This window comes from Mustela nivalis (assembly GCF_964662115.1).
Source record: "Mustela nivalis genome assembly, chromosome: 10".
Lineage (NCBI taxonomy): Eukaryota > Metazoa > Chordata > Mammalia > Carnivora > Mustelidae > Mustela > Mustela nivalis.
Window position 1 is genome coordinate 69,316,655 of NC_139029.1, and position 21,858 is coordinate 69,338,512.

The 21,858-nt window shown below is 40.2% G+C and overlaps 2 protein-coding genes across 4 annotated transcripts in view; one reads left to right on the forward strand and one right to left on the reverse strand.

Annotated features, from left to right (window-relative positions):
• MCOLN3 (mucolipin TRP cation channel 3) overlaps nt 1-17,465 on the reverse strand; it is a 60,946-nt gene extending 43,481 nt beyond the window's left edge. The window contains exon 1 of the mRNA XM_082688207.1: nt 17,334-17,465. The gene's annotated coding sequence lies outside the window, so the exon portion shown is untranslated. The remainder of the gene's footprint in view (nt 1-17,333) is intronic.
• The window catches only part of DNAI3 (dynein axonemal intermediate chain 3), a 69,076-nt gene that overhangs the window by 5,170 nt on the left and 42,048 nt on the right, over nt 1-21,858 (forward strand). For 2 of the 3 annotated variants that reach the window (XM_082688202.1, XM_082688204.1), the window contains exons 2-10: nt 2,891-2,986; nt 3,401-3,439; nt 8,801-8,982; nt 9,551-9,655; nt 10,220-10,369; nt 11,430-11,629; nt 14,996-15,112; nt 20,261-20,451; nt 20,970-21,094. In XM_082688202.1, the coding sequence (XP_082544328.1) occupies nt 2,905-2,986; nt 3,401-3,439; nt 8,801-8,982; nt 9,551-9,655; nt 10,220-10,369; nt 11,430-11,629; nt 14,996-15,112; nt 20,261-20,451; nt 20,970-21,094 (1,191 nt within the window). In that variant the 5' untranslated portion in view covers nt 2,891-2,904. Of the gene's footprint in view, nt 1-2,887; nt 2,987-3,400; nt 3,440-8,800; nt 8,983-9,550; nt 9,656-10,219; nt 10,370-11,429; nt 11,630-14,995; nt 15,113-20,260; nt 20,452-20,969; nt 21,095-21,858 lie in introns of all 3 variants that reach the window. The other variant, XM_082688203.1, reaches the window with a different exon arrangement.

Here is a 21,858-nt window from a genome sequence, read left to right on the forward strand (position 1 = left end):
CCATGTCAGACTTCTGAACTAAAGAACCATTAGATAATGAATATGAGTTAAGACGCTGAACTTCTGCTACTTTGTTAGAGCAGCAGTAGAAAATGAAAACAGCATGCACACAGGTGATTCCACAGATCTTAAGCAAAAGCCTTTTGTTCAGACTGGAAATGCATAAGCTAAGAAGGGCAGAAGGAAAAAGGACACCAAGGAGCCATTAATTCATTTTTTTTAAGCACGTATATTCTGCCAGTCCTAGAGTTTACTGCCTACTCTACAGTCTAACTTCACATGCCTTCAATTGAATTGTTGACGTTCCCTTTCAAGTCCGCTCTTTCCCTGGGACCCGCGTCTCAACAAATAGCAACCCACGCTTTCAAGTCCTCAGGTAAAACCTGCTGAAGTCAGTAAGACTTGAAGCAGCAGCTCCCTCACAGTCATAATACAGAACATAGGAAGAAATAAACACTTGTCATTGTATGTCCCTGAGATGTGTGGGGCACTCATTACCCTCGCAGAGTTGACTACTATACACCGTGGTGTACTAGGGTGTGTCACTTCTCCGATCAGCTTCATCTCCAAGTCTTCCCTTACTCTCTCTGCTCCAGCCATCACAACCTTCCTGCTATCTTCTCAAATAGGCCAAGCATATCCCTACCCCAGAATTGCCAGAATTCCCTCGCAAATGTAAGCTCTATCAGGGGAAAGGTTTTGTCTGTTTTGTTCACTACCATATTCCTAACAGCTAACACCAACAACTTAGGGCATCAATGTTGCTCAATAAATATTTGTGGGAGGGATACTGCTGATGGTGGTGGTGAAGGTAGGTGCGTATATGCAGGAAGGGGGAGTCCAGCTGGTATCCAGAGTGTTCTGAGTATTTTAAGTCAAATGTAGGTGGAATAGAATACGAAAAGGGGTACATTAATAAAGACTTTTCTGAAAAAAGGACTAGGTCCAAGATTTGAAATTATATTGAGGCTGAGAAGAGGGCTGGGGGATACTTGACAGGCTGGAAAGTTGGGTCAGAGCCATTTACTGCTAGATACTTGAGAAGTAGAAATTCCCAAGTTGTCAGAATCTTAAAATGCTAATTAAATCATAAAATCATAACTTTTTAGGTAAAGCCACTGATGTTAAATAATTTCATTTGTAATGAAACACAGTGACCGGTTGCCACTGAAAGCTAAGGGACGGTCTGGTACAAAGATTAAAAGTGTGGGCATTGGGGCCAGACTGGGTGGGCTTTAGAGCTCACACTTTGTGATCGTCCTGGCCTCTGTTTGCACCTTATAAAGTGGGGATGAAGATAAAAGGATTCATAAAATGCTTATCTAAAAGGGTGGCTCAAATTAAATAAAAAAATACATGTGAAGTACTTAAGACTGTGCCTGGCACATAGCAAACACTCAACAAACGTGAGCTACATTATTACATTTTGAAAAAAATACATGCAAACAATGTGAAGTAAAAGATGTAAATCACAAACACCCTCCCCCCCCTCCCACGCTTTGGTCTAGATTTAGTAATCAAGGAATGAGGCATAAAATGAAAGATAGGATATTCTGACTGTGGACTACAAAATAATTTTCAATCTATATTGGTTTGTTAAAATGAAGCAACCAGGGGTGCCTGCATGGCACAGCTAGTTGAGCATCTGACTCTTGGTTTCAGCTCAGGTCGTGATCTCTGGGTGGTGAGACTGAGCCCCATGTCGGGCTGAGCACTCAGTGCAGTCTGCCCGAGATTCTCTCTCCCTTTCCCTCTGTCCCTAGATTCACGCTCTCTTTCTCAAATAAATAAATCTTTAAAAAAAAAAAAAAATGAGGCCACCAGTCTGACTGACATGACTGAGTTGAGGGCGATACAACTTTTATTTTTAATTTTTTAAAGATTTTATTTATTTGTCAAAGAGAGAGAGAACAAGTGAGCACAAGCGGGGCGGGGCGGCAGGTGGAGGGAGAAACAGGCTTTCTGCTGAGCAAGGAGCCCAATGCAGGACTCTCAGGACTCGATCCCAAACCCCTGGGATCATGACCTGAGCCAAAGGCAGATGCTTAACCGACTGAACCATCCAGGCGTCCCAAAGTTTATTTCATTAAATCATCACGACCATATCGTGAGATAGGTTTTATTATTATCATTCCCCTTAAGCATGAATAAGCTGAGACCCAGAAGGTATATAATTTGCCAAGGATCACTCAGCTGGTAAAAGGCAGAGTCTATTTTTCAACATTCCTGCTCAGACGCTGAAATCACGCTCCTAACAATCTAACGAGATGAGACAGGGGTGACCGTGGAGATGTTGAGGACTCGATGTGCTAGCAAATGACCTCAGCCAAAGCTGATGAAGAATTCCACAGAACGCTTTTGGAAGCACTCTCTCACAGCACAAGCAAGGAGATGGTGGCTACACGTACACACGCTAGGACACAAGTACTACTTAAATTGTGTTAATTTTAAAAATTCTGTACCTATATGCATGTTATGGGCCTGTGCCTGCCTGTGGACTTCCAGCCTGTTTTGTTGTTGGGGCAGCTGCTGGGGAGCTGGGCCCGGGGCCGCAGACAGCAGCTCCCTGGGATGGGAGCAGCAGCAGGAGACGGGGGAACCCCATTCTCTGTCCTCCTTCCAAGGCAGGGCAGATGGCTGAGACCTCAGAAGGTTGACAGGTGGCTTCTGTGTGCTTCCGCTGAAAGCCTCCACCAGCATGGCAAGATCTTATCAGTAGGACTGTGGTCACAATAAACCTTTGGTCCCAGAACACCCAGTCTGTGAAGACACATGTTGCTTTCACCAAGGCAAAGCTTAGAAAACATATTCTTCTATTTTACTGAATGATAATGCTTATTATTTGAAACTATAACACAGAATTTACTAATGGCATTATCTCTTTATGCAGCCTAAGTCAGAACCATGGCTCCAAAATCTAGAAAACAAAAGAGCTCCGGCAGCCAAAGAAAATCAAAACGGACCAAAACCAAACAAATGTTACCTGGTAGGATTGGTTTTTCATTCATGGGATTTTTATGGATCTAGTGTTTGTATATATATTTGCTGCCAAAATGACTGAGGTTTAACGTATCAAATAATGACATAGTTTTGCTGTCGTAAAGTCAACCACAAATGGAATTTAAAATATAGAGATTTATTCCTATGCTTGATTCATTTCATTAGAATACCTGTTAAATGTCATATAATGAATGCTATAGCAAATATATCACTAAAAGATAACTCTGTGAAGAAAGATAATTTCTTCAAATTCTATTTAATCATTCATAAAATAGTTTAAATCTTCATTGTGTATTTATGTTTGTGCTTGGTGCTTTGATGCTTGGTAAAAGACTATAATAAACTACTATATTTATTTGATTCAAAAATGCAAATGTGACATCATTTTATTATATTCTAGATAGTGAAGAAAGAGAGCCTATAAATATGGAGAGCATGGGTAAGTGGAAATATAATTTAGAATTTATGACCCCAGTTTTAGAATATTTTAATATGCAATAAGCAAACAAAAGTACAAACTGAGGTGATTGATGAAGATGTACATGGGTTAAAATTATATTGTGTCACTTAGAATATAAAGTGAAAAAGTATTAAAATTTTAAAGTAATTAAAAATTTTAAGGAGAGAATAAAAAGTAAGTGTGGAAGAGAGAATTTCAAATTGAGAAATAGACTTGAACCGATCAGTCTCTCACAAATCTAACATGGTATGGTTACAGAAGAGAGTAGAAAGTGTGTAAGTCTGTTAGTTATTACTTTCATTAGAATAATATTTTTAAGACTCTGGCCTGTACTTCAAGGTAAGATTCAAGTATTTCAAGTTGAAGAGGCTAATTTTTAAACACATAAACTAGAACTTAGACAACCAAATTAATGTTGTTCCTACTTTCAGAGGCTAAATAATCTTATTCCATTAGGACCTTTTGTTTTGGCTGTTGTTGAAACTTTCCTCTTAGATTGGACTTAGGTGATGCCCTTCATGTTTAGAGACAGGGAGGAAACAGTGAGGGTTGGGGAAGAAGAAGATCCAAAAGCCTTATAGGCTGTGTTATAAAGGCTCTGACTTTGAGTCATATAGGATGGAGGCTACTCGAGTGGTATTTAAGCAGAAGAGTGATGGGGTCTGACTTATAAAGTGTCACCCTGGCTATCTAGCTGTGAATTTCAGGGACGGAAGCAGAAACCAATCCAAAAGCTACTGCAGGAACCTATGAAAGAGAAGGTGGCGGCTTGGGTCAGGGTGGTAGAGGGGTAGTGGAGATGGCAGAAGGATGTCGACTGACAGTAAATGGCACTAGAAGAGGGCACAGTAAATAATTTACTGACTTAAATAATTCAGTAAATAATAATTTGGGTAATAATTATATTATAAGTATTTGGGTAAATTATTTGGGTAAATAATAATTTACCCAAAACTTAAAGTTGTCTTTGACTCCTTTCTCCCCCTCAGCACTTCCCTATTCCCATAAAACCATCCCACCTCTAAAATATATCCCATCCACTTCATGTTATGTCCACATCTGCAGCCTTAGTCCAGACCTCCACATTTCCTATGCAGATTGGTTCCTTGGCCCTCAACTGGTATCACTGCTTCTACTTACCTGGTCATGTGTCTTTCCTGCATAAACTCTCTTATGAGTAACTCTCTTTATTTTGCCATTATAGCAGTCCTGTCTCTGCCTCCCTCTCTTTGTCTCTCTCTGTCTCTCTCCTCTCCCCTCAGTCCCCCATCCCAATCTAGATCCCACCAGCCTTGCTTAGCAGACTGTATCTCAAAGTTATTCCTGCCTCAGGGCCTTTGTTCTTGCTACTCCTGATACCTGAATAGATCTTCCCCCAGATATTTATGCATCTATCTCCTTTTCACCATTCAGATCTAGATCTGATCCAATCCCACCTCTGCAAGAGGACTTCCTTGACCTCTCCTTCACCTGGCACCATTGTATTGCCTACATAGCACTTATCCTAATTCTGAAATTAAAGTACAGTCAATTCTTATTTTTCTTGGAAATTCTATGCAGTTGCTGCTAACACTGGATTAGCAACACTGGATTGCTCCTAGGGTAAATACAGAGTTAGGTTCCTATGAGCCTCTAGTCACATTTTCATTAGCCAGTCAATACATAAACTTGTTTTATGTGCAATTCTGTTTAAAGACACCTTATTTAATATATATTATCAATTCATTAACATTGAACTCATGGCCAAATGCACTATAACGCATGTCTAAATGATGCTTATCTAAGACACGAATTTTCCCAAGTCACACCCCAGCCTTCTTGCATTAGGAACACTAGATGGCACTTCAGCACTATGCTTGGGAGCCATTTTGACTGGCAAAATCACCAAAAGAAAAAGTAAAAAAAATTTTAAATTAAATGGTTTAAAAATTAAATAGCTTATTATCTTGCAATTTTGGAAACCAGGAGTCTGACATTACTTTCACTGGGTCAAAGTCAAGATATTAACAGGACTGGTTCCATCTGTAGGCTTTGAAAGGAGGATCCACTTCCTTACCTTTTTCAGCTAAAGGCTCTCTGCATTCATGGACTTTCAGTGCTTTCCTCTATTTTCAAGGCCAGCAGTGTAGCATTTTCTAATCTTTCTGTCTTTGACCTCTGCCTCTTCGTCATATCTTCTTCCTTGACTTTGACCCTCCTGCTTTCCTCTTATAAGGATCATAGTGGTTACCTTGGGCCCTGCTCAGGAGCCCAATGATCTCTCCATCTGAAGTTCCTTAATTTCATCACATCTGCAAGTCTATCTTGTCATATAAGGTAACAAATTCGCAGGTTTCAGGGATTAGGACATGGACACTTTCAGGGAGGCTCGATTCTGTTTACCACAAGTGATTAGTAGCACAGGTTTGGGAATTAGACTTGGCTCAGTTCATAATTCTGCCACTTAATGACGGTGTGGTCACAAATGACTTCACCTCCCTGAACATCTACTACTTGTCTGAAAAACAAGGTAGCATAGGGGCACCTGAATGGCTCAGGGGTTAAAGCCTCTGCCTTTGGCTCCGTTAGTGATCCCAGGGTCCTGGGATCAAGCCCACATCGAGTCCCACATGGAGCTCTGCATGGAGCCCCACATGGAGCCCCGCATCGGGCTCTCTGCTTGACAGGAAGCCTGCTTCCCTTCCTCTCTCTCTCTGCCTGACTCTCTGCCTACTTGTGATCTCTGTCTGTCGAATAAATAAATAAAACCTTAAAAAAATTTTTAAAAATAACAAGGTAGCATGGCTATCTCATGAGATTATTGTAGGTTAAATTAGACAGTACATGCCCACTTCCTTACGTGGAGCTGTCACAAAGACAGTTCACGTTAACTGTTGTTACTATTTTTTTTTTTAAGATTTTTTATTTATTTATTTGACAGAGAGAGATCACAAGCAGGCAGAGAGAGAGAGAGGAGGAAGCAGGCTCCCTGCCAAGCAGAGAGCCTGATGCGGGACTCGATCCCAGGACCCTGAGATCATGACTCGAGCTGAAGGCAGCAGCTTAACCCACTGAGCCACCCAGGCGCCCCTGTTGTTACTATTTTTAAAAGATACTATAAAGACATAAACCAATTAGTGAGAATGCAGAAACACAAAGCTCACATATACATGGTCAATAGATTTCCAAAAAAGTGCAAAGGCAGTTCAGTGGAGAAAGGACAGTCTTTTCAACAAATGATGCTGGAACAATTGTATATCTATATGCAAAAAAACCCCAAAAAACAAAAACCCCAAAAACCTTCAACCCATACTTCACGACATATACAAAAATTAACTCAAAATGGATCATAGACCTCATTATAAAACCAAATATTATAAAACTTCTGGAAGAAAACATAGGAAAAATTTTTTGTGATCTTGGATTAGGCAAAGTTTTCCTAGATATGGCACCCAAAGTCATGGAATACCAGTCAGAAATGTAAAGGAATGAACCAGGTGTTTCATGCAACAACATGAATGAATCTCAGAATAATTATGCTAAGTAAAAAAAGATAAACAGGGGACGCCTGGGTGGCTCAGTTGGTTGAGCAGCTGCCTTCGGCTCAGGTCATGATCCCAGCATCCTGGGATCGAGTCCCACATCAGTTTCCTTGCTCCGCAGGGAGCCTGCCTCTCCCTCTGACTCTGCCTACCACTCTGCCTGTGCTCGCTCTCTCTCTGACAAATAAATAAATAAAATATTAAAAAAAAAAAAAAGATAAACAGAAAGAATACATACTGTGTAGCTGCATTTGTAAATATTCCATAAAAAGTGAACTAAGCTATAGTAATAGAAAGCAGATCAGTGGTTGCCTAGGGGTGCAGGCAGGGAGGAAGGGACAGGAGGAACCTTTGGGTGATTATGGGTGTGTTCTTACCTTGGTGTGGTGATGTCTTCATCATTTGATGATTTATCAAATCATCAAGTATATCATACATCATTTGATATATTTATCAAAGTGTACACTTTAAATATATACAGTTTATTGTTAGCCAATTATATCTGCTTTTAAAAAGGAAATAGCAACCAAAATGTAAGGAAAAAAAAAAAGTACAGATGAAACACATGGGAGTTATTTAAATTAGTTTGTTTCAAAATGCAAGGGCAGTTGGGGCCCCTGGGTGGCTCAGTGGGTTAGGCATCTGCTTTCAGCTCAGGTCATGATCCCAGGGTCCTGGGATCAAGCCCCACATCAGGCTCCCTACTCAGTGGAGAGCCTGCTTCTTCCTCTTCCTCTGCCTGCCACTTCTTTCGCTAGTACTTATGCTCTCCCACTCTCTCTGTTTCATAAATAAATAAATAAATAAATAAATAAATAAATAAATAAATTTAGTTTTTAAAAATGCAGAGCAATTGATGTATATTGAGGACTCTGGTCTGTAGGGTACGGGCACAGTAAGATTCTGAGGAGTTCGTTCTGTGGACCTTGAGTCTGTCTGTGGCTCCTGCTCTATCAGCTACTAGGTCAGTAACTGCCATTGACTGGCTCCTATGAAGTGTGATCTGTTACCTCCCTGGCCACATGTGTGGAAGGAGCAGGACCCTCTCCCATGCTCTGCTGTGACCACACATTAGAGAGAAAGTATAGCATGGTAGTAAGAGGCCAGGGACCTTAGTTTGGATCCCAGCTCCCACATTTCCAACTCCCAAGGAGAGAAAAATGGCAGCTGGTCCCTAATTCATAAACAACTTGTATTCCAAATGTTTATTATGCCAACTGATTGTGATTTGGAATATATTTCCACAAATAATCAGCGTTATGCATATAGCCATTAACCCCCTCCTCAATTACCTGACTAATTGTGTCATAGAGCCACTAGGGTGGGGGGTAAATATTTCTATAGAAAAATAAACCCCAAATTCCACTTTGAGAAGCCACATGTTCTTCTCCACTGGGAAGGACGTCTAGGTTTATAGGGTCTGGAGAAGATGGGAGTGGAGTGGGCTCTGGGACCCTGGGAGGGAGACTTGGGGGAGGAAGTTTTGGGGTTAGATCCAGAGCTGAAACTGGGACCGTGGAAGCTGATGGTGATAAGAAGGGTAAGAAAATGAGAAGATGGCTTGAGATAGAGGAAATAGAGCATACTGTGAATAGAGGCTCTCTTAAGAGGTAGTATTACAGATAATTGTTATTTTCTTCTTTTTATCTTTTTTGACATTTTCTGTAATGCACAGACTTATTTAAAAATAAGAACAATGATTTTTAAAGTCTTTTAAAATTTTAACCAAGATAATTATTTAAAGCAAACAACTGCATGTTTCCTCTTAATATTTTAAGCGGTTACATTTAATGTCCAAATTCTACTTTGCCTTCCCCAGGTCATCCGGAAATTTACCCTTTAGTATTAACTACCCAGACCCAGGAAATATTCAAATGCCGAATAGACGAAGATGTCACAGATGAACAACCTTATAAACTTATCAAAAAAGAAGATATTTTTGCAGACTTTCGGAACAGAGCTGCAGTATCTGACTTCTATCCAGTCAAAAAAGTTATCCAGGTAAGTACAACATCCCTCTTTATTTATTCAGTCCTGTCTCAAAAGGTTTCTGGTACATGACAACAAACGATAGAGAGATTGTTGAATTTAAATCTGTGGCATGCCCCCCACCAACAAAGGAATTTGCCCACCTTTCCTATGGAACCCTGCTTGATAAACCTCTGTGAAAAGCAAACACCGGTCAGTGACTGATCCTTGCTTCACACCCAGGAAAACTTATCTTTGCCCAGCTTCAACTAGAATAGGAATCTACTCTTATTTTCCTATACCGCTTCAATTTTTTACCTCATAATTTTGGTCTGATTTGTCTCCAAACATGCTACTGAGCACCAACACGAAGTAAAAGGAATGCTTCTTTTTTTTTCCATTAGAAATAAAATCGCATGGTAAATTCCCCCAGACCTACTGAGTTTTAAGTGCCTTGTTAATAGAATAATTTTACAATCTGGGATTACGAGCCATAGATTAGCACTATGGCTATCTTTTATGACTGATTAGAAAAATACCAATTCTGTGTCTGAATAAACTGAATGAACACTGACCTTCTCTTTTGATTCTATGCCTACAGGCATATCCTGGAGATGAGCTTCTGGTTGTTTATGACAAAGACTTCAAATATGGACATAACTTTTATCTTATTGGAACTGAAGAGGGCAAAGAAAACTATTTAAACGTAAGCATATGCCAAGTCCTTGCATCCTGTTGATTGTCGGAAGGAAAGAATAGCTCTGGGAGACAACTACACATGGTTTTGATTATTTTTGTTCAGCTCTCTTTCCCTGGGACCTACACCGGGTCCTGGGGCTTAGAGTAGGTAAGCAGTAAATGCAGGATGACCTAAATCAAACACCTCAGAGTAACAGATACTCTACTTATTTGCCCCTTACTGACTCAATGAGAGCAGAAACATTAAGTCTGAAGTAGCATTGCTCTTGACCACTCTTTGTCTCATATTCCTGGTGTTCCTCTTGCCATATCCAGGACTTTGGGTTTACTGAACCACTTGTCTGCAAAGTGTTTGCACCAATAGTATCTATTTCCAGAGCTGCTGTGAAAATTAAATGGTTTTTTTTTTCTTTTGCTTAGTTTCCTTCTCCTAATTGAAAAATTAAACTAAGAATAAAGAAAATAAGGAAGTGTTTAATTTATACAAACCTAAATTTTATTGTGAAATATTCACATGCAGCTATAACTACTTTTGGTCATATATTTGAAAGTGCTGTTTATTTTACTCTAGGCCCCAGAATTACCAGAAGAACAGGAAGAATATAAAGAGTATATTCCAGAAGATATATATGTTTACAAGCCACCTATCTCTAAACCATGGGTTTCTTTGGGCAGTGAGAAAGAAATTGAGGAAGAATCAGTTAAGGAATCTACAAAGCAGGTCAGAGGCTTGGGTATGATCTTCAGCGTGTCACCTCTCTAATGCTCAACAACACTGATTCCTGAGGGATCTGTGAGGTTTGCTATGTTTGCCAATGGGGATGTGGTTTTTCCTTTGATAGAAGAATGGTCATTGTTTGGGGTATTTGGGTATTAAGGGTAGAATTGTATTCCTCAAAAGAGATATGCTGAAGTCCTAACACTCAGTACCTTAGAAGGTGATTTTATTAGGAAATAGGGTTGCTAATCCAATATGACTGGTGTCCTTATAAAAAGATGGCCATGCAAAGACACAGAGACACAGGGAGAACACCTTGGGAAGAAGGAAGCAGAAATGGGAGTGATGTATCCACAAGCTAGGGAAGGAAAGGATTGCCGGCTATCACCGGGAGCTGGGAGAGAGGAAAGGAACAGATTCTCCCTCAGAACCTTTAAAAGGAACAAACCCTTCAGCACCTTGATCTCGGACTTCCAGCCTCCACAACTATGAGAATAGTTGAAATAAAATCCTATTGGTTTAAGCCGCGAAGGCTGCGCCTCTTGGTTACATCAGCCAGAGGAAACTGACACAGTGGCATTCCCAGGGCAGCCGCTGAGAAGAAGATTTGTATGTGAGTGATTTATTATGAAAGTGCTCCATAGAAGAATAGGGAAAGCAGCAGGACAGGGACATAGCAGAAGTCTTACAAGGGTGCGATCTCAGGCAAAAGGCCAGTAGAGGAAACCTTTAGCTTGAACCCCTAGGGGAACTCTGGAGTAAAAATGACACCTGCGTTGTCCCAAACAGAAGCAAAGGCGATGGGCTTACACGTGTTTTCTACCAGTCCAACCCCAGTGAGTGCCGGTCACTTCCTATTCTTTTTGTCTTGTACCAAAGTGGTCCCACTAGAATAGTACTCTGTAGAAGAGCAGTAGGGGGTGGCCCTGAAAATGGAAAGCACACAGAGCTGGAGGGGCAAACAGTATAGAAAGAGATTTGAGAGGATCCAAGCCGAGCACCAGTGCTGTCTACCTGTACTGTCTACTGAACTTGTTACTTTCACTGCTCACATGTGTTGCAGATTACATATATGATTTCTCGAAAACGAAGTGAGTTTGGAGCGCCAATTAAGTTCAGTGACCAAAATGCTTCCAGTGTAAAAGATGCCTATATTGAATGTACAGCCTACCCAGATAATCATTTTACCCTTAAACAACTTGAGAAAGATGTTGGCATGCAAGTAATCCCCAAAGTCAAGGACATAAGTACTCAAACAAGATGGTAAGTATGTGATGGGAGTGTATATATTTGAAGGCAATGCAGTAAAATCTAGCAACATCCATGCTTATTTTGAAAGATCTTTATAATAAATAGAAATGCATTGACAATGCAGACATAGATCTTCACAGAGCAATTCAGGAAGATCTAATTATACTCAACAAATTTCAATTAAAAATCTCAATAGGAAAAAATTAATTAAGTTAAAAAATCCCCATAGGAACAAGATAGACAAGTCTATAAGAATGTAAACACTGTGAAGTGGGACAGTAACTAATGCTGTTATAAGCACACTCCTGCTCTCAGAGCAGGCTCCTGTTGTCTCTCACCTTTGGCTCCTAACCATTCTATTCCACCACCAAAGTGATCATTCTCCCATATCAAAGTAGATTATGTTAGGTCATTGCCTAAATCTCTTTTCTGGCTCCACACTACATCCAGGATCCTAGGATGGCATTAGATCCTCCTCCTTCCATGACAAGGCATGGCCTGCCCCTCCAGCCTTGGCACCCTGTTCTGGAACAAGCTCTTGTGCTCCAGCCCCATGGGCTGCTTCCAGCTTCCAGAATGTCTGCTTCTCCTCACCTTCCTGCTTCTGCCCATTCTGCTCCTTTTACATTAGCCTGCAGTTAGGCCACATCATATAACACAAACTTATGTTATACTAAATTGGTGAACATCTCAGATAATATATGAAGTATTGAAAGTGAAAAACAGGATGGTTTGTGTACAGAATGGTTGTTGGTGTATGGCTTGTTCACCCTCATGATCGCGTGGCTGTCTGGGAGCTCTGGCTCACTGCCACCGCCCAGAATCACGAGAGTGGACAGTACAGCAGATCACTAGCCCAGACAATTCCAAATCCAAAATTCAAAGTGCATTTTCTCCTGAATGCATATTGCTTTCACTCCATCCTGAAATTAAAAAATCACAAATGGAAGCATCATAAGTTAGGGGCCATCTATAAAAGCAACAACTCCCATTACTATCTATCCCCTTACTCTATTTCTCTTCATGTTACTTAATATGTGTTTGTCATTGTCATTCTTCTCTCACCTCCTGAGAGTGACCTTAGTACCAAAGAAACTTATTGAGACAAATTTCTAAGCCAAGTCAGCCAGAGATGACTTCTGTGTTCCTGACAGGGTGCAGAAAAGTGAAGAGAATGAGTCAGCCAGGGTAGACTTGGGAGGTATGCAGAAAAGGGACAGGGAACTTCCAACAACAGGAACCCAAACCAGGACTCTAGGTTTAGTAGCCTCTCAACGAATGCTGACTCATACTAAGGACAGTTGTATCTACATAGATGGAGTGAAAAAAGAAGTAAGTGAAGGTCTTGGCGCATAAGATGAAAACAAAATACATGAAACAAAAGGTTCAAATCTAGGTGACTGGGAGAATGCTGGTACTCCTTAACAAGCACAGGAAATCAGGAAGGGCAGCTAGTCTGGGGTAGAGAGGCTACGAGATACAATTTTGACAGAAGTAAGAAAAAAAATAAATAAAATCAAAGATGAAGTTCAAAGGGGACTGACAGTGAAAGCAAATGTTCAGTGTTCTTACCACACACTAGGCATTCTTCTAAGCCCTTGGCGTACAGCAAGCAATTCTCACAACTGCCCTCTGAGGTAGGCACTATCCCCATTTTACAAATAAAGACACTGAGGCAAAACCAGGTTAAAAATGAAAAGTCGATGTTCAGAACATAATTTAAATTGAAGCAATCACAAACAGATCTGCTGAGAAATAACAAAACAGCTCAAATTGAAAAATTAGGAGTAACTCTTAGTCATGTTGCCTCTTGGATGAAACCCATAGGTGTCATGTAATTTCTTACTTAATCCTGCCTAGAGGACACGAATGTGTGCTAAAAATTAAGAGATGAAGCTATGATTTGAACTCAGTCTCTCTGGTTCCAATACCAACATTCTTTCCAGCACTCTGCTTCGTGTTACTGATACTGGGCTAGCTAGAGGAAAAAAGAATGAATTATTTATTAAACATAAAACTCTGTTTACTCCTTGTTTTTTATTCTTCACTAAGTGTATATATATAAATATATATAAATATATATATATATATACACATATATTATTTGCCTCTCACAGAGACATTTTACTATCATTTGTTCAACACAGAAAAAACACAACCTAATATTTTTTGAACACTTATAATATGCTAGGCACTATTTTAAAAGCTTTGTTTGTATTAATGTATTAAATTTACAATGACTCTATGAGACAGGTACTTTGAGAATTTCATTTAGAGATGAATAAACAGACACAGAGAGGTTAACTAATTAGTTTGGGGGGTCACAAAGCTTGTTAGTGATAAAATGGGACTTCAAAACCAGGCAGGGTGTCACCAGAGTACACACTCTTAATGACTGTGCCATATGACCTTTCTAGAGCCCCATACCCTGAGATCAAGGAGCTCAGCCAGTCTAGTGAGTGAGACTCTCACTGCCCAAACACAACAGGAGATGTGCAAGGGTGGAGGTGAGCACCGAGGGCAGACTAGATGGAAAAAGCTTTCTCCCAGAGATAATGTTGCCATCATTGCTAAAGTGTAAATTGTTTTTATTTTTGTATATAGAGAGCAGAGTTTCTCAGTCTCAACTCTAATCCATTTTGGGCTGGATAATTCTTTTTTGTGGGAGGCTATCCTGTGCATTGGAAGGTATTGAACAGCATCCCTTGGATTCCACTCACTACATGCCAGTAGCACATTCCATTTGTGACAACCAAAAATATTTCTGGATGTGGTCAAAAGTTCTCAGGGTGTGGGGGCGGGGTAGGATTGCACTGGTTAAGAAACACTGATTTAATGAAATGAAGAGAGAGAATGATGAACAAATGTCGCAAAATGTTAGTAACGGATGAATCTGGGTGAAGAGTGTATGAGAGTTCCTTAGATCCTTCTTAACAACTTTTCTATCAGTTAAAAATATTTAAAGGGGTGCCTGGGTGGCTCAGTTGGTTCAGTGCCTTCAGCTCGTGTTGTGATCCTAGGGTCCTGGGATCAAGTCCCGCATCGGCTCCCTGCTCAGCGGGAAGCCTGCTTCTCCCTCTCTCTCTGCCTGCTGCTCTGCCTCCTTGTGTTATCTCTCCATCTCTCTAATAAATAAATAAAATCTAAAAAAATTTTTTTTTAAATAAAAAATTAAAAAAATAAGAACTTGATTATGTTGGAAACAAATACATAAGTATTCAAAGTATTTTAAAAAGGCAGTCAATATCAATTATCTGGGATAAAGAAAAAAATTGAATATATAGAATTTAAATAAAAAATAGTATTACTGTCACAGAAAGAAACCTTTACTTTCCTTTGATCTAATTTTCGGTATTCCATTTTCTTTTAATGTATTAGGACATATCCCAAAAATGCCACTACGCAGTATTATCCAAGAGAATTATCAGAGGAGGAAAAAGAGACATTTGAACAATCAAAGCCTTTAAGTGACTTTCTGAACAATACGTCTATAAAGTAAGAATTGTATATTAATTTTTTTAAAAAATAAAACATAAAATGTGTATGTGTACCTATAGTGATAGGTCTTAAAAAAGGAACTCAGTCCATGGTGTCTAGTTAGAGAGTATGAAGAGTCATCAGACATGAATGAGCATGTGACACATTCTCAACCTTTCCTTTCTGTTGCCAGGCAACACTCCTAGACCTCCTAAGCTAGGGCCACACCAGTGTTCACCTGGGAGATGTATACACTTGAGTGTGTGAGGATGTTCTCCTCATTATAATTATGATCTTTGTAAATGATAACCTGAATTGGATTCAGATGTGCCTTTGTACCTCTTATTCCTTCCCCCTAATTCCTGTCTTGCTGCCACTCTTGCTGAATCTGAGAGAGAGGTGTTTTCAGAAACACCACCCCCACCCCCCGCCACACACACACTGTTACTGGGACCCTGGAGTGTCTAAACCGAAGAAGAGCTTGACAAGGTCTCTTCAAGTCGACATCAGAATTCAGAGAAGGCAAGCCAGTGGTGCACAGGTCTGCCAGTTGTACCCTGTAAATTGGTTTCCTTTTCTTCCCCAAACTAAAAATTTGTTGGTCGAGTTGATATGTAGCCCATATGAAGTTTTTTCATTTTTAAGAAAATAACATTAATTCTTTGAGACTTTTAAGTATTCTGAAAATTCTAACAACTCTCCAAAACTATTATCTATGTCTGGGGGGAATCTGGTTTAAAAATTCACCAGTGATGCAAAGAGAGTGCATTGAACTAGGTAAAATACTTTATATACGTATAGTTATGTTACTCTGGGTCAAGACTTCTTATGAAGCTTATAAAAACGTGGAACAGGGCGCCATGACTCAGTTGGTTAGGCGTCTGCCTTCAGCTCAGGTAATGATCCTGGGATCCTGGGATCAGTCCCACATCAGGCTCCCTTTTCATCAGGCAGCCTGCTTCTCCCTCTCGCTCTGTCCCTCCCTTCTGCTCCTGTGCACGCACGTGCTCTCTCTCTCTCAAAATAAATAAAATCTTAAAAAAAAAAAAACAAAAAACAAAACAAAAAAAAAAACAACCCAAAATGCAACAAAGAAAGATAGTTGTTCCATCAGTGCCTGATGACTGACAGCTGTTCAACAGGCTGTTCCTTGCTGACTCATCATTCTCTGTAGCTAACTTGCCTGGGGCCAGCCACCGGAATGACTATGGAATCAAAGCTCTGGAGGGCAGAGAGAACACAATGGCTTTTGACAAAGAGCCAGAAACTCAGAGGCAGGAACACAGTCTCTCTTCCCAGGATTTCTGTACTAGTTAGTCTCTGGAGAAGATATTAAACATGCAGAAAAACTGTATATCTATCTCATGGCAAGGGCAGGAGACACACTACAAGGCAGAATTCCATGAAACCTCCAGAAATTGCCAGAGGTTCAGTGTTTTAAGAAGGGGGATGCTATTTTTGTGGACTCTGCAGTCTGATTAGGGGAAATGAAAATCAGGTGAGTTTACTTCAGACTTTGAAGCAAGCCTCATTTTTAAAATTAAATGCGTTTCTGCTTGGCTACAAAACTAAACAACAAAAACAGAAAGAAAGTATTAACTCTTTTCCACTCATTTATAGGAAGCATGCTACAGTTTTTCCTATGAGGCAATAAGAAACAAGAGAGCCCAAGGTTTCTGTTTCCCTATATCAAAATTTAGTCCTTAAAATTTTTCCTGTTAAGAATATTAAGAATGAGAAGTCTATGCACAATCCATTTCAAAGCCATAGATGGCCTATAGCCAATTCTTAATATCCACAGTTGCCATGCTTATAGAGAGGAATAGTAAACAGCTTTATAATTCCCTCTCTAAGATGTGGGTAGGAGAAGCCAGAACTATAAGGAAAAAGAGGAAAATTGGCACAGGAATTATAATAGCACCGGTCAAGAATAAATAAACCTACAAATACATCACTACCAAAGCAACTAAGAAACATTCATTTCTGGGTTAAGAAAAAAAAAAAAAACTTACTGGGGCATCTGGGTGGCTCAGTTGGTTAAGCATCTGACTCTTGATTTTACCTCAGGTCATGATCTCAGGGTCCTGGGATTGAGCTGCCAGTCAGGCTCCGTGCTTAGCTGGGAGTCGTTTGAGACCTTCTTCTTCGTCTGCTCACCACCCACTCTCACATGATCTCTCTCTCTCTCTCTAAAATAATAAATAAATAAAATCTTTAAAAAAAAAAAAAAAGTACTTACAGGCTCTAACTCAGACAACAATTTTACCAGCCTCCACTTCATCACCCTCAGAAAGTGGAGTGCAGGGAAATCAAGAAACCGGAAACCAGAGAGAAGGTGCTGTCTTTTCTTCTCCCTTGTCAGTCAGTTCCCAGTTCCGGCTGAGAGGGAAGAATCAGGAAATCAGATCAGAGACCTTGGCTTTTAGTTTGTCTCTTGGGAATTTCTTTCTCATTTAGGCTGAAACAAACAAACAAAAAAAACCCCCCAAGATTTTGAGAATGCTAACAAATGCTTCTGCTTGAAGCTCGGGGCTGGGAAGCTCGCCCTCCTGGGTGTTCAAACGTACATATGCACCACGTGGAGATTCATCAACATACAGACTCTGAGTCATCTGGTTGGGGTGGAGTCTTCGACTGCATTTTTAGCAAACTCCAAGTTAGGGTGGTGCTGGGGGGGGTCCATGGACCACACTTTAAGTAGCAAGGAGCTAGTTTGGTAAAGTACAAGAAGAATTCAACCAAGAGTAACCAATTAAGCAGTGAATGGTAGTGTTCATTCTTAACAGCAGAGGTATTAAAGGTCACCCTGTTTAATTACATTCTTAGGAGTATCAGTTGTAATATTTCAAGCTTATATTTAATTGTCTAAGTAAAGGAGGTCTCTTTCCTTATTTTAGGAAATTCATCATCAAAATCCCCCTCTTTGAGCTTACTATACCTATTAAAAAACCAAGCTATTTGGACTCCCAGTTAGTAGGGTAAAAGGCTGGGTGGCATTCTAATGGTGGGAAAGCTCCAAAGGCCTCGTGAGTGAGCTGAGCTTTCACACCTACCCATATGCAGGGGCAATCAACATGACAGAAACTTATAGTAACATTTTTTGGTTTTGTTTTTTGTCTGTGTATGGTACTGCTTCTTTCAAGAACGTACCTCATTTTCATATTATAAGTAAGTGACTGAGTAATGGTGGAGTAACTTGGTCAAACTCACAGAAAACAGTTATAAGATCTAGAAAACAATATTTATATGCAAACATACACGTAATTACTTGAAGGCTCAGGAGGGTAACCAAAAATAAGCAGAAACTGAAGGGGTGAAAGATGAGATTTGCAAGTCTGCAGGTTTTTTTCTATAATTATTGCCTAATCCATAGGAGGCTCAAGTGACAGAAACTTGTAGCCTTACAGGTCTGTGGGGAAGGCAGAATAACCAAATAGGAGAAAGTCATGGAAGAAAGGGAATCCCAGATAAGCCAAGACCCCAGATCTACATTAAAAAAATCTAATCAGACCCTAGGCTGTAGACTAAAATATTCATTTTTAGGGGGAACTCTAGGGCAGTCCAGAACAACCAGCATCTAGAAGCTGAAAAACTGGCAGAGATTTCAGCTGTTGTTGTACACAGAGAAGATCACATTAGGAGTTCGAGTCTAGAACAAATTTATCATTTTCGAGGAACAAAAGAGAACGCAGGTCTGCACAACATATCATTTATAACAATCAGTTTCATTAAATATGTCAAGTCACTAAACATGTGAAGAAATAGGAAAATGGAACTCCCAGGTTCTTCCTGATAAGACCTCTGGTACCAAATGAAGGGTGTTTTTTTTCCCCCAACACCAAATATGTATCTTCTCCAACACCAATTCTCTAACTCTCACATGCTATCTGGAGTTAGTACAGACTCAACGAGTTAAGGGGCTTAGTCTGACAAGCCGGCCCCAACTTCAGACGCCAGTCTCAAGTCCCAGGGGGGCTATTCTTCTGACTGACCAGCTATAAATCAGTTTGATAATTCTCCAGAATGACTCATTTAACTCGGGAAAGGGCTCTCCTTGCTATTACCAGTTCATTGTAAAGGATACGACTCAGGAGGAACCAAATGGAAGAGATGCTCAGGACAAGTGATGGGGGTGAGAGTTTGGGGGAGACAGGCCAGCCCCCGGCACTGTCGAGTACTCACCCAGTTGCGAGCTCCTATAATAACTTTTAGAACAGGAACTAGTTTAGTCAGGGCCCTAGACTACCAAGAGATGAGCCTAGCACTCAGATTGTTCTTGGAAGGGCAATATTAGCCTTGTTAGCAGGATGAGTCTTAATTTTAGGGACTGTATCATGCATTGCAGCTTTAGTAATTGAATCAAACACATTAACCCTTCCCAGGCACTATGATAACTAAAACCACCACCACCACCACCATCACACGCGCGCACACACACATCACACTTCTAACTTCCATATCGCCCCTTGAGAATCTTTTATTTTAAATTTTATATATACAATATATAAATGGATATTCTAATCCTTGTTAATATATAACCCTAAATACATAAGTGTGTGTATGTGTGTATCTATACATCCCTAATGATATCTTTGTATAATAATTAGTATATATGAACATTCAGTACTGAATATGGCTAAGAAAATGGCCTTTTCTGTCAGTTTGGGGTTTCCAGGAAGTGAACAAGACCAAGTTTAAAGTAGAGGCTTAGAGGGTGCTGCTGTGTGAAAATTCTTTTTAAAGGAAGCAGGACTGGGCAAGGAGAGCTTTGGCAAAGTCTAGGGCAAGCCCAGCAGGGAGCACCAAGGGCAAGACAGCTTGTGGGAGGACTTCTGCAGGACGCAGAGGAGGGGAGGCCCCCTGTCCCTGCAGCTGCCAGCCTGGTCATGGGCCTGGGAGAGCACAGCCTGGGCCTGGAAGCCAGAGAGATCACGAAGGTGCTCCAGGCCGTCAGCTAACAGCCTCCTGGCACTAGAAGTTCTGAGAAGCCCACAGCCCGGAGATATTATTTTCTCTGAAGTCATTTATTTCACATGGGGGTAATCATCAGTTAACTGAGAACATTTTTTTTTCTTTCCATATAAATGAAAAAGGACCTGATGAAAGACATATCATTGAATAGTAAAATCCAACATCTTGTGCTCTTTTTTCTTTTAAACGAAATAGTGTTGAAATAGCCCTGCAGCAAAATGAAATCATGAACACATTTATCGATGACTGGAAGTGCCTGGCAGAAGAAGAAAGCACCTTTGGAGACAAAACCGATACCCACTTGAAAGAGTACCAGTCCTTTACTGACCTCCATAGCCTAACGGAGAAGATGGTCACCTCTGTCTCATGGCATCCGACCATCTATGGTGAGATGAACATGACTGCAGTTCTCTTTGGTGATGCGCAGAAATAGTCTGTTACTTTTCTAGTAAAATGACAAGCTAGCTCGGTTTCTCAATTGCAATAAGATGGCTTATAGCCGCGAAGTGCACCTGCCAAGACCTTTCGGCACCGCTCTGGTCCTGTGTTCTCCTAGCACCTCACTGTGGTTTCTACAAGGACAGAACCAGAGCTCAAGCCAGGGAAGTGATGGGCTCAGGTCACCCAGTTGGTGCAGTGCTGAATCTGGATTTGCCTCAACCTGCTGGGACTCCCAAGGCTGGCTCCGTTTCCCCTCCCCCATTCTCTTCCTCTCTGATTACCGGACAAGAGAGAACACTATTACACAGTAGAACTCTAGGAGAACTCTTGGTGTCTTATTAAATATATTTATTCAAATTTCAGCACTATGGAAATGAATAGTGACTATGTTGCGCAGCAAAACTAAAAATATTTCTCTATGTACAGTTGCTGCAGATTTTAACTTCTAATGTGTTTCAATCAGGCCTAATAGCTGTGTCCGTGGCTGTACGACTCTCCTTTGAAGAGAGAGTCCACTTTTCTGGCAAATTATTGCTGCAACCATCACTGATTCTTTTCTGGAGTTTCTCTGATCCCATACATCCTCAGGTAATTTTTTTTTTAACATCCTCAGATAATTAAGGAGAGTTGTCCACATAGTCTAAACATTTCAAAACTATGTTCACATTTATCCCCAGCAGTTTTAATTGCAAAGTACTTTGTAACCACTTAATGTGGTAAGTGTTTATTAAGTTAGGCTTCTTCAATTCAGAATTTATCATCAATTTGAGGAAAACTTAAGTTTACACTTAGTTTACTGGACAAATCAGCATGTTATTTTCAAAAAAAATGATTATAAGAGGACTGTTTAACCAATTTTAAAAAGCAAACTCTTTCAGGGGGTTTATTTAAATACTGTTTGTTCAAATGCAAATAGATTTTAATTTCACATGAATTCCGTCAGTTCTGAGAATCAACAGTAGGTGACAGTAATGAGTACAGATGCCTGTGTGGGAAACAATGGGGAAGGGTAGGGACTATGGCCCTGGAGAATGGACAGCCCATCTGTGGGGATATTACTCTTCAGCTTGCTTGTTGCCAGGTGGTCTCACTTGGTTTAAAGTATTCAGATCAGAATTTTTGAGTGAAATTTCCCAATTTTTAAATAGTTCAACTAAAACCAAACCAAACACACAATTCAAATAAAACAGGGCTGAGGGCTGAGTTTGCCCCACAGGGTTCTATTTCTATCAGCAGCTCAAAAAGAGTTTTGCTTAGGGGGAGTGTGCTTTATAGTGTTAGATTAGTTTTTTTTTTTTTTAATGTGCTTAAATATAATATTTTGTTTTTATAAAGTATTATATAACTAAGGA